Genomic DNA, 15574 nt, shown 5'->3' with positions numbered 1-15574 from the left:
TTTAATGAAAGGTAAAAGACACTTAGGGCACGACTGGTTTAAACGCAGTGGTTACGGTTGCGCGTGTGCGGGAGTTGCGGATTCAGGTACTTGCAGTTTCAAGCGTTATTAAGCATTTTGTATGACTGGTACAACGTTTAAAAATTGTTGCGTTTGCGAAATATTTGTGACTGGTTGATTATAAGATATTGCAGCGGTTTAATAATAAATTACCTATATTAACATATTATAACATTAAAAATATATAAAAAAACATACTATTGTAATAAAATATAATAATTATCAATATTTTATGATTAATAAAAATATTATGTTTATTTATAAGAACATTAAATTAGTTGAAAGTTATAATTTAATAAAAATTGTTTTGAAGATTTATATTAAAAAAAATTAAAAACTTTTTTATTCCGTTTTATATATGTGTATATAAATGTTTAAAAAATTCTAATAAATAGTTACTTTAAAGTTTTTATAAAGCAAATTATGATATTGTTTGTGAATTTTAATTAATATATAAAATATGTATATATTTTTATTTATAATATTTCCATTTTAAAAATTTTAATTTTAAAATTTTAATATATTTTTGAAAATAATTTTATATTTATTTTTCCACCCGCAACTGCAAACGCTAGCTATAACTAGCTTTTGATTTTAAGAGGTTCAGAGCGGTTTAGAGCGATTTGTAGCGGTTTGTATGATTGTTTCAAAATGCTGTCAACCGCTACCGACCGCAAAAGCTGTGTTTGCGGATCGTAGCGGGAAAACCAGTCAGGTCCTTATATCCCTATGGTTAACTAATCTAGACTTAGGGTTTAAAGTTGAGGGGTGGGTGTGGTTTTTAGAATGTGAAATTTAGGATTCTAATAAATATATAAATAAATACTTTAAAAAATATTAAAAAAATAGTTTCAAATATAATTTTTGATTTTCAAAAATAAATTTTGAAAAAAAGTTGAAAAAAAATTATAAAAAAGTTTGAATTTGAAAAGTATAATTCAAAACATTAAAAAAATATTTTTTATTTTTATTTTATTTTTTATTTAAATAATTTATTATATATAAAGAGAACAAATGTATAAGAGTCTTTTGTCACTTAATGAAAATGGTATTTTTGAAAATATCCCTTTAATGGTGGTAAAAATAATATTATTTAAAATAAACCATACCTATAAATTACAAAATAATTAAACTTAAAATATAATGTTAATAATTTTATAATATATTTATTTTGTAAATATTTCTATCTGTGCATGAGCACGGAAAAATCACCTAGTTCAACTTAATTTCAGAGTTTTCAAGTTTTTCCAGTATCTGTTCAAATTTGAGTAAGAATGTTTATTGCATGTCTCTTACGTTGGAGTTCTTAGCGATATAGTCTCTTAGCTTTTAACATGCTAAGAATCCAACCTAAGAGTCGTGCAATAAACATGATCTAAGATTCGGATAATATTTATAACCCAAAATAGTGCCCTACATAATACATTTTGTTATTTTACAGATTTGATCACGTACAAAATCATATTTCTAGATTCGAGATCTAGGTTCAGTTACAAATGCACAAACATCATCGGAGGATCTTGGATGGGGGGGGAATCCGTCCCTTTGTCCTCGAAGGTTTTGTATGACCAAAAATATACTTAAGAACAACACGCTTAACTAAAACGTGATATACAGATCTATAAATACACATTCGTGATAAGTTTTTATAATTAATGATTGAGCTTTGTGGTGATTATTGATTCATCTCCACTCTCCTGCAGGTAACAAGTGAGAACAGAGGAAGGTGAGCACTTGAGGTTTTAGATTTGAATAAAAAGAGCGTTCTTCTTACAATCTCGGCCTTAAACCCAGTGTAAGATCCATTTGATTTCATTAGACTTCTTCAACTCTTTGACGTAGCCACTTTTGTCATCTCTTAATTTATCCACAAACAAAATGGAAACTAATATTGACTCTATTTTCACAAATAATATATTAAAGATCTTGGTGAAGACAAAGTCTATTGCAGTGACTTCCAAATATGTTGTGAATTGGGAACATTGAACATTGCCTGAAAGCTCGTTCAAAAAAAAAGAAAAGAATATTGCCTGAAAGCTGACTAGCTGAGCAACAAACAACTGCAAAACTCAAAAATGGTAACGTCAGGATTGACGTCTGAAGATTCGGATCCAGACTCAAAATAGACTATTAGATTATAAAAATAACCGAATTAGTTATCTAATTAAACGAGTAGATAAGATAATAATATAAGAGCCGCCCATTGGGAGAAAGTCAAAATAGTGAAATACCCAACGGTACGGGACGTGGCGTCTGGTCCAAACATCCTCGTATCTTTGCGCTGGCCTTCAGATCACGCTTTTTGTTTTTGTTTACATCAAATATGTTATATCAACATAAGAACTTGGTTTTAAAGTGATGCAATGTATAATTTTGATTATAGGCTTTAAGGAAACTGGTATAATAATCTGATCTGTGACCACTACAAGAAAACAGCGGCATACTTAGGAAAAAAATCGTCGGTATGTCGTCGGAATAACGCTATTCCGACGACATACTGACGAAAAAAGTCCTCGGAAATTCATCTTTCCTCGGAAATCCCTCGGAAATTTCCGACGGAATTCCGAGGAAACCCTATTTCCTCGGAATTTCCGAGGACCACAAGTTCGTCGGAAATTCCTCGGAATATTCCGAGGTCGTCGGAATATTCCGAGGGATAAACTTCCTCGGAATATTTCCAAAATTAAAAAAAAAAATTATAAATTTATTTTTTAAAATTGAAATTCGAAAATATAAAATTTAAATTGAAATAGAAAACATATTTAAAATACAAAAAATAATAAAATAGTTTTTATAAATAAAAAAAAATGTTTTATAAATACAAAATTAGTTTTAATAAATATGAAATCATCTTTTTATAAATACAAAATAGTTTTTATAAATACAAAAAATAATAAAATAGTGTTTATAAATCAAAAAATGTTTTATAAATACAAAATTAGTTTTATAAATATAAATATTTTTATAGATATGAAATCATCTTTTTATAAATACAAAATAGTTTTTATAAATACAAAAAATAATAAAAAAGTGTTTATAAATCCAAAAAAATATTTTATAAATACAAAATTAATTTCAAAATATGAAATCATCTTTTATAAATCTAAAAAACGAATTTATATACAAAGAACGGTTTGTATATTTAAAAATAGTTTTTATAAATACAAAAATAAAAAAATAGTGTTTATAAATCAAAAAAATGTTTTATAAATACAAAATTAGTTTTAATAAATATAAATATTTTTATAAATATGAAATCATCTTTTATAAATCCAAAAATCGAATTTATATACAAAAAACGTTTTGTAAAATAGAATTTATATAGAAAAAACGTTTTGTAAATAAAAAAATAATGAACAATTTATAAAAAAAAGTTCTAAATCAATTCAACACAACCAAATCACAATTCTAAAACCTATTACACAACAAATCACAATCCTACCCAATCACCCTAACAAAAATCTATCAAAAACCTTCTAAAATCATCAAATCTACTTAAAAACCTAACAAATAGGACCTAAGAGAGTGGGATAGGGTCCTTATATGATTTGTAAGAGAATGGAAAGGATTCGCCGGAGAGATCGTCGCGAGAGAAGGTGGAGAACGCCGGAAGGAGAGAGAGATCGCCGGAGAGGAAGAAGAGAGAAATGGGGAAGAAGATGCGTTTCGAGTTTATAAAACCTTGGGTCCGACGGATATTTTCCGTCGGAATTCCCTCAGTATTTTCAATTTCAATTTTCGCGAAATATTTGGCGGCTTGTTTGCCCGGTTAAATGAAAATATTCCGAGGAAATTCCGACGGCCACTTAAATATCCGTCGGAATTTCCTCGGAATATTTTCATTAATTCGAGGAAAAAGAATATCCTGTGCATGTATTTCTATTAATTTATATTGTTCCTCGGAATTTCCTCGGAATATTCCGAGGAAATACCGAGGAACTAGTGTTTGGGGTTTCAAAACATCAATTTTTTTTGCCGTATTTCATTTCTTATACAATTGTAATGCATACCATTGAAGATTCTTTGTATAGATGAGCATAAACCATGAAATAACAAATTTCAAAACGAATTGTAAGTATTCCCTTTACCGTTCATTAAAGTGTATAAGTGTTTCTCTTATGTTGTGGGGATTTCGTTCATACAATCGGAAAAGTGTTTATTATAGGGTAAGGAACAAATTTTTGACTTCATAATGAACGTAAGACACTTAATAAGGGTTATATAGGTGTTATTCAAACCGCAAAACGTTTTTTCGGTTTAAAAACCCTATTTCCTCGGAATTTCCTCGGAATATTCCGAGGGAATTCCGAGGAAACCCTTTTCTTCCTCGGAATTCCGTCGAAATATTCCGAGGAAATTCTGAGGAACTAGTGTTTGGGGTTTCAAAACGTCAATTTTTTTTTTTAAAACAGATCGATCGATGGATATATGTCCAAAAACGCATCGATCGATCACTAAGATGGACCAAAGCGTAACAATGTGATCGATCGATGAGATTATCCCATCGATCGAGGATATCAAGTGTTCCTCGGAATATTCCGAGGAAATTCCGAGGAACTAGTGTTTGGGGTTTCAAAATCTCGAATGTCTTTTTATAAACGGATCGATCGATGGATTTATGTCCAAAAACGCATCGATCGATCACTAAGATGGACCAAAGCGTAACAATGTGATCGATCGATGAGATTATCCCATCGATCGATCGAGGATATCAAGTGTTCCTCGGAATTTCCTCGGAATATTCCGAGGAAATTCCGAGGAACTAGTGTTTGGGGTTTCAAAATCTCGAATGTTTTTTTATAAACGGATCGATCGATGGATTTATGTCCAAAAACGCATCGATCGATCACTAAGATGGACCAAAGCGTAACAATGTGATCGATCGATGGGTATATGTCCAAAAACGCATCGATCGATCACTAGTTCGTCGGAATTTCCTCGGAATTTTGTAAAATCCCTATAATATTTCCTCGGAATTCATCGGTTTTTTCTGAGGAGCACATTTTTCCTCGGAATTTCCTCGGAATATTCTGACGGATTGATATTTCCTCGGAATTCCGTCGGTATATTCCGAGTAAATTCCGAGGAAACCCAAAATTCCTCGGGAAATTCCGAGGATTTCATTTTCCGTCGGAATGTCCGTCAGAATACCGTTGTTTTCTTGTAGTGGACTATGTGATGAGGACATTGTAAGACAAATAAGCATTGAAATGTACCCTCAATTATCCCATTAATTTGTTTAAACATTAGGTTATTACACTTGAGATATGATAGTAATCGCATAATTAAAAAAAGGTCACCGACTTGTACGCTTTTTCAGGTGCAATCACATAAACAAATGGGAGGTCAATTCGGTTGTAAAAAAAAGAATTTAATATATGCTATTAGTATATTGAAAAGAGCAACAAATATACGCATTGGCAGTTGGCACATCATGTGCATTATTAAAGGAGGTTTCTCAATTTCATTTCATTTTCTAAATGCCGTGTTTCCTAAATCAACAAGCTAACAAGTTAGCGTACCGCAGGAAGTTTCACAATGCATCGATTGTAACATCCTCGTCAATAGCCCTGTTCTTTTGTAGGACGCAGCGTCAGCGGCGAAAACCAAAATTTAACGAACAAAACAGAGAATTGCAAATGCAGCGTCCTTATATACTTCCCGCCGGCGACTGTCGCAAGTGATCTTTTCGGTGATTTATTCGCCGCTGTAAAATGCAGCGTCTCCCGGACAATCTTGACGTGTGGCTTGCGTCAATCCTTTGACTCTGTATTTTAATTTATTGCTGACCTGTCCTTTTAAATTCTTTTATATTTTGGTGACGCACTGCGTCCAGCAAAAGGACAGGGCTAACCCATGTCAACTTTCCTTTCTCATTATGCATGCATTAACATATCCTAATAACTAATGCGACTAGCTATGTCATAAACTGATCACATATTGAATCGATATCATCGACTAATCTCATTAAAAAAAAAAACATAGGTCAAAATGGATAGATCATCGACTATTTTTCAACTTCAATGTACAAGAGCGCTGCAACGAAAGTAGTCTAAAGAAAACATAGGTATGTTAATACTGTACAGTGGTTCCGAAAAAAAAAAAGATATGTTAAATACAAAATTGGTTTGAAAGATGAATAGTAAAAGACGTGTAAGTAAAGAAAAGTGGGTCCTCCTACTCATCAAACTGATGAGATTGGCAAGTGGTGGCAACGCGCTAATCAATAATCATATAATCCCCCACTTTTATCCAAATTATTATTTGGTTATAAATCCATCTCCACTTGTCCATTACCTTCTCCAACGAACAACAACGATCTCCTTCAAACATTCCAAACAAACATAAACAATGGAAGCTACAATGATCTCTTCGTCGGCTTTGATATCACCACTCAGGTTCCATCCGTTTTCCACGAACAAAATGATGATTAAGAAGAAGAAGAAGAAGATGATGATGTGCGTTTCTGCGGCTGCGTCTTCAGGAAAGGACCATTACTACGGAGGAGGGAGACTGGTGGACGAGAACATAATCGTTCTGAGGAAACGCATCCACGAGATGAAGATGGTTGAGAGAAACTACGAGCCTCCTTCTCACTGGATGGATTGGGAGAAGCGTTTCTACAGCAGCTACGACTCTGTCATCTGCGAATCCGTTGGTCTTCTCCAGAGCTTCCTCATGAATTCTCGGCCCACAGTTGCAATCGCAACGCTGCTTCTCCTCATCGTTAGTGTTCCCGTTTCCTCCTCTGTTTTAGCCTTTCGCCTTCTTGACCTCCTCCAGTGGGTTCTCGCCGCCGCAACTTCGGGTCACGTGGGCTGATCTGCTCGGCCCATTTCACTTTTTTCCCCTTTTACTTGCACACAAACTCTTTTTTTTATTGGTTATGTATACTGTAAACACACATAATATTCTTTTTATTATTTATCTGAATTTTTTACTTTAGCTTAAGATATAACCTCTCTTCTGAAATATAAGAGGTTTAGAATAATTTTTATGTTCCAATATATAAGATGTTCTCATCTTTATATATAACTTTAAGTTTATCAAAAACTATGCAGTCAATCAAATTTAATAGTTTTATTTTGTAATTGGTTGATTAGTTTTTAGTTTATAATTTTAGTGATACTTTCTAGGTAAAAAATAATTTTCTTAATAAGTGTGTACTACCCAAAACATCTTACACAAACATAATATTCTTTTTTATTATTTATCTGATTTTTTTACTTTAGCTTAAGATATATGTTTAAAATCCTGTAATTAATTTATTCTTTCTTTCATCAAGTTTGTGTAAATTTCTGCTTTATTTTATGCCAATGTGACAAAAAAAAGAGAGAGGATAGTACGCTATAATACAACGTTTATTATTATGTTAATGGTGTTTTACTTTTTTTTTCTTTTTTGATCAAACAATGGTGTTTTACTTTGGTTACATTAACTAGCCCGAACTTTATCCACTGTTGTTCGTGGTGATTGCTGACGAGTCGAAGATTGTGCCTTTCTGTTGGAAGTAAAGCTGGCTCTTCTGGTGGAGGTCGTGCCTTTAGTGGGAAATTCACGGCGGAGAAGCTCCTGGAGCTGGTGGAGGGATACGGTATGAAGTGAGTTTCCGGTTGGGTGGAGAAACTGATTTGTGCTGGTTGCCTCAAACGCAATCTCGTATATTATAGGCGTGCCATATGAGCACCTTCCTTTCACTTGCACGAAAGATCAATGTGATTTGTATATATACTCTTTCACTTATACATGTAAAATGTTGGAACGGATTAACAGATTGAACAAAATTAGTCTTATTCATCTTCAATTCTTCCAAAAACAATTCTTACCATAAATTTCTATTAGAAGATCCCAATATTCACAAATATATGTGTGCGCATTACAAAATTTAGAGAAAAAAATGTACACTTTTCAAAATCAGAGACAAAGGTTACAAGTAGCGATGTTAAAACGGGTCTGTCCTGCCCATTTACGTCCAAGCCCGTTTATGTCCAAACTCATTTAATGATGTCCATTTAAAACTCGTTTAAAGCAAGTCTATTTAGAGTTCGTTTATGCGAAGCCCGTTTAATATTAAACCCATTTCAAGCCCGTTTTGAGCCTATTTACTTTAAAAAAATTGAACGTGATATATTTGTAATTAACTTAACCTATTTCTCTCTTCTGCGAAACCTATCAACTAAAATACAAGTCCAGAACATTATATTGTTTTGTTTCACCTAAAAATTCAAAGTTTACAAATGACAACATAATTAAATTATAAAGTTCACAGCAAGTGTCCATAAATTACTCTTTTCCTTCTTGGATAAGTAGGACCTGTCCATAATCAAAGCATAACCTATTATTACATATTCCATCAAACAAATTATAAACTGATTGAAAATAACCAGAACATATCAATATTTTATGTTGAAGATTCCACTCCAGAACTACTTGCTTTCTTTCCAACATCTTCATTTTCATCAAAGAGATCTTCAATGGCACCTACAAAGTATAAAGAGAAACAGAGTTTACGAAGAATTTCTGATGATTGAATTGAACTGAACGAGTTACATATATACATCGCTCTCTGAGATAATTCAGGAGGATCCCAAGATCTACTACTCTGTTACAACAACACAACAAGAACCGTAACTTGAGGAAAGAATAACACGAGATGCCTTATCCACAAGCTGTTACTTGAACCGTCAATGTACGTTGGTTGAACCGGTGCATACCAAACTCCAATAAAGTATAATATGAATAAGTTATAAGAAAAATATAGTCATAAAATGGTTTTTTAAGCTTTACCTTTGTATTCAGCAAAACCTAGCAACCAATTCCTAGTGCAAAGAAGAGCTTGGACATTTTTAGGCAAGAGACGGTTTCGGTAAGGAGTTAAAACCCGGGATCCAACACTAAAGGCAGACTCAGAAGCTACCGTGGTGATCGGAATGCAAAGAGAGACAAAAAACCAAAATGGAAACGAATTAAAACACAAACAACGACATCATGTTCAACAAACAAAAAATGCAACTCTTGGAAAAAAAATCAGAAAGATGAGTTTACTGATGAGTTTACTATCTGTCTACCTTATCCTTTCTGATGAGTTTACTGCTTTCAACAGGGCTGGTGCTTGTAAAAATCTCTTGAAGAAGAGGCTAGGTGACCTGTAAAACATTTAAAATGAGTATAGGAGTTAAAACATAAACTCAGAACTTCACCAAAGATGAAAATATGCCAATGATGAAAAAAATAAAATTACAGAACACAAAAGAAAGATCATTCTTTTTCTTATCCCCAATTTGAAAATGCATCTCCAGAAGATAAATATAAGCTTTTTCAATGTCACTGACCCAGCAAAACAACAAACTACAAGCGGGCATGATCTAAGAACCCATAAGTTCCTAACTCGATGTAAAGACAAAGCAAGGACCCATTTTTAAACAAACCCACAAAAATAATTGAAAGAACAGTCACGAAATCAGTCTGAAACAGCAATTTCAGTAATAATTTTTTTCTTAAAACGAACCTTGACTGTATCAAAGATGCGAGGAAGAGAGAGTGAAGAAGAAGAAGTAGAAGACACGAGATGAACGCCAAAAGACAAATCGAAACCCTAGAAGCTTCCCGATTCCAATCAGAAACTCATTTGGAGCAGTTTGATATTTTGGAAGGAGGCAATGAGCCACGGAGGTGAAGAACGACGACAAATAAAGATGTTAACGCCAGAAACGACGTAGCTTAGAGCAGAAAAAAAAAAATAAACGGGCTAAACGGGTTGTCCAGTTATTTTTATCAAAACCCGTTTATTAAATGGACATATATGGACAAACCCGAGGGAGCCCATTTAATATTGCTAAGCAAATGGGCTTTATATGAACACAAAAATTAAACGGGCTTTCCCTAGTAACAAGCAACTTTGGGATCTCAACTCCAAACAAGAGCGTTTGTGTTTATTGTACGCAAGCTATGGAAAACAACAAGCGCTTCTTAATGGACCGGACCTCATGAAAAAATAATAAATGGGCTAATGAGGCCCATTTATTTTCTGCTTAACCCTAATATTTTCCGAGTGAGTGGGTGGGCATATATAAAGTCACTCATCGCCGCAGTGTGTTTGGAACTCTGTTTGATTCAAAGCACGACAGAGGTTAGTGTCGGTTTCTTCTTCATCAAAAATGACAGAATCAAAGGTTGTAGTTCCGGAGTCAGTCCTGAAGAAGAGGAAGAGAGAGGAGGAGTGGGCTCTGGCGAAGAAGCAGAACGCTGAAGCAGCCAAGAAGACGAACGCCGCCAACAGGAAGCTTATCTACAAAAGGGCCGAGCAGTACGCCAAGGAGTATGCCGAGAAGGTAATTAGTTAGATCCAAATCGTGAAGCAGAACATGTATTACTTTGTTTAGGACATGTCGTGCTAGCTTTGGTTCTGTGTAAATGAATATTGTCTCCTTGTATAGGAGAAGGAGTTGATCTCTTTGAAACGTGAGGCTAAGCTTAAAGGAGGTTTCTATGTTGACCCTGAAGCTAAGCTCTTGTTCATCATCCGTATTCGTGGGTATGTTTTACCTTTGTCATTACCAAAGAAATGATCTATTTTGTTTTCTCATGTTTTGTTTCTTTGATTTGCAGTATCAATGCTATTGACCCGAAGACAAAGAAAATTCTTCAGCTCTTGCGTTTGAGACAGGTCTGTCTGAACATACCATTCCTTTGTTTTTTAGTGTTTGGTATTGTGACATTAGACTGTTATGTTCTTCTGGTATTGTATAGACAACAGAACGTAGCTTCAGTGAAAAAGGGCTGGGCTTTGTTGATTTGTGTTGACATTAGAATCAAGAAATGCTTTAATTTGATGTTAATGTAATGCAGATATTCAACGGTGTGTTTCTCAAAGTCAACAAGGCTACAATGAACATGCTTCGTCGTGTTGAGCCCTATGTGACCTACGGGTATACATCTTATCCTTAAAAGCTTAAGTCTTTTGCCATGATAAGAACTTGTAGTGATCTTTCTTATCTTCATTCAGATTCCCTAACTTGAAGAGTGTTAAGGAATTGATCTACAAGAGAGGATACGGAAAGCTCAACTCCCAGAGGGTTGCTTTGACTGACAACTCTATCGTAGAGCAGGTTAGTAATCCTGTCTCTTTGGTCCTAGCTTCTTTAATTTTATCCCTGTGTATGAAGGTAAGTGACAGTTATTGTTTGTTTCCTTTCAAAACAACAGGCTTTGGGTAAACATGGGATCATCTGCGCTGAGGACTTGATCCACGAGATTCTAACAGTTGGACCTCATTTCAAGGAGGCTAACAACTTCCTGTGGCCATTCCAGCTCAAGGCACCGCTCGGTGGACTGAAGAAGAAGAGGAATCACTACGTTGAAGGTGGTGATGCTGGAAACCGTGAAAACTTCATCAATGAGCTTATCAGGAGGATGAATTAGAGATGTCTTGTTTTCCATTCTCGAGTCTTATGATCTCTTTGTTTTCACTACTCCTGGATTTTGCTATTTTTGTTAGTCAAGACATTTTGAGCTCTCTTTGGATCTTAGTTTGCGAGACTGCGAGTATTTGTACGCTTTCTTTTTTAAGAAATAGTTCTACTTTATTTATTAAATGGAATTATCTCTCCATCAATGTCGGCCTTCATGGTCGAGTACAAACTGTTTTAGTTCAAAGGCAACTTTGTTGACCAAAGACGTATTTATCCTGGAACCTCAATCCGGTCTGCATCCGTGCAAATTGAAATTGTTGTGGTAAAGACCTTGTGAAACATACTTACAGCTAGCTGGAGAGCAAGAGTCGTAAAACCCATGAGAAAATTCTTGCTGGTGTGTTTGGATCTATTGATGCTCTTTTAATGATCCACGAGTGCAGATAAAGAGAGAGTTGAGAAAGAGAGCTCTTTGATGAGAATCTATGGACAAGTAAGAGAGCTCTTTGATGAGTATCTATAGCCTGAAGCCGAGGCTAAAAGAGTGTTAGAAGAAGATTTGAGGAGAAGAGGACATAACTGCATACTTTGTGGAGTTCTTGGTTTTATATCACTAACTGCAAGGGATGGAGAGCTCACCCACTGAGAGATTAGTTTCAGATTTTTGTAACCCAATCGGGTCAGCGGTGCGTCAATGTTTGGTGCACAAAAATCACGAGCCTGAAGTATGTGATAGAGAGACATTAAAAAGCGTCTTACCTCTTACCCTCTGGTCTTTTTCTTTTTTTTTTTGATCAAATTTTAAAAACAATGCACCAGCCGGGAATGACAATAATATGATATAAGATCCAGGAAACCAGTATCCATCGTAACTATAATGTAAATTACAAAGAAGCAACACTACTACCTTATACTCTACTTACTCACACAACATATTTTGACATAGTCCATAAATACCAAACAAACATGAAACTAGACACTTGATCGCATGCAGCAACTTCGAAAACAAGAGAGAGAGAGAAAAAAAAGATTATACATTTATATGTTCCGAAACCAACCAGAGTTCCTTCATCCAAAATTGTTATCCATCTTCCTTGTGTGTCACATTGGCTGTGAACTCCGGATCTGTTGAGCCATGTTCTCAGCTGGAAGCTTAGCAGCAACAGGAGAGCCATCAGCCAGCACCATCTGATACTGTGCGTGACCCATCTGTTGCGTGTAGTATACCTGCTTGGGCGCATTTTCCACATATTCATATCCATAGTTGGGAATCCCAAGTGAACCAGACTGGGGTGGGTGATGAATCTGAGAATACCCCATGAATTGCTGCAGACTTATAGGTGGTACCTGGTGAACAATCTGAGCACCACCCGTAGGTTGCGGAGTATTTCTCAAATGATTGTTAGGTGGTGGAGCCATCATGGTGGAATTAGGCAGCGTCTGGGGATGGCTAGAAGGGAGAGACCCTAGAGAATCACTCACACTGCCAGATTGGGTGAGAGGCATATTGTAAGGCTTAGGTGGGACTGGAGCAGTGGTATAATAAAAGGGGCAAGGCTGGTGATCTAGTTGACTAGGGTGCATGTGGAAGGACTGCTGAGGCTGGGAAGGGTAAACCTGGATGTAACTTTGGAGAGGAAGGCCAGTAGAGGGATGGTGATGAAGGTACTGAGGTGAGTGTATGAATTGTTGCTGTTGTGGCTGAGATTATTGAGGGTGAAGGATGTAGCTTGAGTCCTGATTCTGATGATGTGACAAGAGTGTGTTTGGATCTGAAGGATTAGTCAGACCAGTAACTACAGTGGAAGAACAAGAAGGCATCTGAGAAACTGGCTCTTGGTTGACAGAAGGTCTTTGATGAAACACAGAGTTGTTCATGCTGCTATCACTGAGTCATTTTAACAAACACATGGAGACCACATCAGAATCTAACCCTACATCAAAACTAAAGCACTTGGAGCTCCAAGTAAGAGAGGGGATTACCTGGAAACGGAATCGGGTGATGGCATCTCGTGTCCACGGCTGTTCGATTTCACCTGCTGAGTCGGAGGTTTTCTGTATCCAGCTGGCACACCGTGATTGGATCTCTCGTCGTCGGAGAAGACCCCACTTGAGACGGTTGGAGCATTCACCGGCGCAGGCATCGGCGGTGGTGACGAGATCGCTGCGAATCCGTCGTCTTGAAGCTTATTCCCGACGTTGAATCGTGCGAAATGTTCTGCGATTCCAAGCGTCTGATCCTGCATCCCCTTAGCTTCCTCTACATGGACGCGAATCGGAGGGAGATTCGCGAGCGAGGGAGAGGAAGAAGTTGATCCAAAAGAGGAGGATGTATCCAACATCGGAGAGTCGGGCAAGTTATGCACATCTTGACCTCCTGGAGGCTGTTGAATCTGCTGCTGATGTTTACCATCGTCATCTTTGGAGACGAGATTAGAGCGGAGAGTATCGTCCAAGCCAAGTAAACGATTGTCGTCGGAATCAGAATCTGAGAATCCTCTATTGAGGAACCAATCGTCACTCTTAGCCGAACTCTCTAGAACCTGACCCATCGATTGAGTAGCTTCAGGCTTCGCCGTGAAGAGAAACAAACGCAGACGACAAGGTTTGGCGGAACTGATCGTACGGTCATACTCCTCGATCATGTTATCGAGATCCTCGTCGGTGGTGACGGAGATTAAGGAATCAAGGTCTTCGCTGGGTAACTGGTACTTGAGCGTGAAGGAGCGGCCGTTGAGTAGCGTGTTGGAGAGACGAGTGATGAGAGAAGAGAGGGAGGAGGTACGGTCGAGGGCAATGATGCGAGTGTCGCCGCCCATGTAACAGAGCGACTTGTCCTGCGGGCGGGGAAGGATGTGACCGTTGTAACTGCACATGAGACGGAGTTTGGAAGAAGCGCCGCCACCGGGAGGAGGAAGATCGTCCCAAGCATCCGTAGTGCGGGACTTAGGGGAGGAGTCTAGGGACTCGGGGTAAGATGATGGCACGTGAGGACGAGGAGGAGGTATACAAGAGGTGGCTGCGGGAACGACGGTGGAGGCCACCGCTGTGGAGGAGAGAGAAGGAGGCCGTGGTTCCATAGGAGAGAGAGAGAGAGAGAGAGAGGGCAAAATGGAGTGGGATTCGGGAGAGAGTACAGCAGCTAGTCCACGACTTGTACAGCGCAGCTGTTTTCTTTTTTCTCTTTTTCTTATCTGATTTTCCCCTTAAATGTAATCTATGGTAAATATAGATACAGCTTTAACGATTTACTCAATTATGGTCAAATGACTCAAATTCCTTTCTTTTTCAAAACAATTTCTTTCACTCTCAATTCCTTTAGAAATAAATAATATATTAATATATATATATTTGTTCGAATCTTACGGGTTTTAATAAGAGTTATTCTTGGGTTCACCGGCCAATAGGATTTCGTTATTTCAAATTCAACATCTTTTAAAAAAGGAAACAAAATATTATCAAGTTATATTATGTTTTCAAAATAGCAGCTACAGGAAAAAAAAATTAAAAAAAATCTTTTTAACGTCGTTAGCAAAACACTAAACCCTAAATCCTAATCCTTAAACCCTAAATCATAAACCCTAAACTCTTGGGTAAACCCTAAACCATTGGGTAAACTCTAAACCTAAACCCTAAACTCTTGGATAAATCCTAAACTCTAAATAAAAACACTAAACCCTAAATCTCTAAACCCTAAATCCTAAACCCTAAACCCTTGAGTGTTTTAGTGTTTAGTGATTTTGATTTAGAGTTTAAGATTTATCCTAGAGTTTAAGATTTATCCTAGAGTTTAGGGTTTACCCAAGGGTTTAGGATTTAGGATTTAGGGTTTAAGGATTAGGATTTAGGGTTTAATGTTTTGCTAACGACGTTAAAAATATTTTTTTTGTAATTATTACTATTTTTTATTTATTTCTTTTTACTTTTTAATTTTAAAAAGATAATATAATTTGACAATATTTTGTTTCCTTTTTTAAAAGATATTGAATATGAAATAACACAATCCTATTGGTTGGTGAACTTAGAGGTTCACACTCTAAGGGGTGAACCCAAGAATAAGTCTTTTAATAATTAGCAATAAAACAAGAGTTTCCACAAAATTG

General features: G+C 36.2%; 2 protein-coding genes, 1 long non-coding RNA gene and 1 pseudogene across 4 annotated transcripts; 2 read left to right on the top strand and 2 right to left on the bottom strand.

Annotated features, from left to right (window-relative positions):
- The first annotated feature begins 6075 nt into the window (after window positions 1-6075).
- Window positions 6076-7011, top strand: LOC106436879. Its single transcript, XM_013877832.3, has one exon. It carries the CDS (start codon window positions 6412-6414, stop codon window positions 6880-6882), a length of 471 nt encoding a protein of 156 aa, XP_013733286.1. The 5' UTR covers window positions 6076-6411; the 3' UTR covers window positions 6883-7011.
- A 1226-nt stretch (window positions 7012-8237) lies between these two features.
- Window positions 8238-9818, bottom strand: LOC106436880. The gene is made up of 4 exons (XR_001287186.3): window positions 9569-9818; window positions 9129-9206; window positions 8848-8973; window positions 8238-8541 (listed from the first exon to the last, which is right to left on the bottom strand). It is a non-coding gene; the product is annotated as an uncharacterized LOC106436880 (long non-coding RNA).
- A 286-nt stretch (window positions 9819-10104) lies between these two features.
- Window positions 10105-11674, top strand: LOC106436885 (60S ribosomal protein L7-2). The gene is made up of 6 exons (XM_013877836.3): window positions 10105-10391; window positions 10497-10594; window positions 10669-10726; window positions 10909-10988; window positions 11066-11168; window positions 11266-11674. The coding sequence occupies exons 1-6, from the start codon at window positions 10218-10220 to the stop codon at window positions 11479-11481; spliced, it is 729 nt and encodes a 242-aa protein (XP_013733290.1). The 5' UTR covers window positions 10105-10217; the 3' UTR covers window positions 11482-11674.
- A 621-nt stretch (window positions 11675-12295) lies between these two features.
- On the bottom strand, window positions 12296-14667 carry LOC106436884 (annotated as a pseudogene). The gene is made up of 2 exons (XR_001287187.3): window positions 13455-14667; window positions 12296-13359 (listed from the first exon to the last, which is right to left on the bottom strand). The product of XR_001287187.3 is annotated as an uncharacterized LOC106436884 (transcript).
- Between the last annotated feature and the right edge of the window lie 907 nt (window positions 14668-15574).

Source organism: Brassica napus, chromosome C9 (assembly GCF_020379485.1).
Source record: "Brassica napus cultivar Da-Ae chromosome C9, Da-Ae, whole genome shotgun sequence".
Classification (NCBI taxonomy): domain Eukaryota; kingdom Viridiplantae; phylum Streptophyta; class Magnoliopsida; order Brassicales; family Brassicaceae; genus Brassica; species Brassica napus.
Note: the sequence above shows the minus strand (reverse complement) of the source record. Positions and strands in the feature narration are given on the sequence as shown.

What these genes read in the sequence shown, in the direction of transcription:
- LOC106436879 (XM_013877832.3), top strand. Translation starts at nt 6,412, where the DNA reads ATGGAAGCTACAATGATCTCTTCGTCGGCTTTGATATCACCACTCAGG.
- LOC106436885 (XM_013877836.3), top strand. Translation starts at nt 10,218, where the DNA reads ATGACAGAATCAAAGGTTGTAGTTCCGGAGTCAGTCCTGAAGAAGAGG. An exon ending in AGCTCTTGCGTTTGAGACAG is followed by an intron (nt 10,727 to 10,908) that starts GTCTGTCTGAAC and finishes AATGTAATGCAG; the next exon opens with ATATTCAACGGTGTGTTTCT. An exon ending in ACAACTCTATCGTAGAGCAG is followed by an intron (nt 11,169 to 11,265) that starts GTTAGTAATCCT and finishes TCAAAACAACAG; the next exon opens with GCTTTGGGTAAACATGGGAT.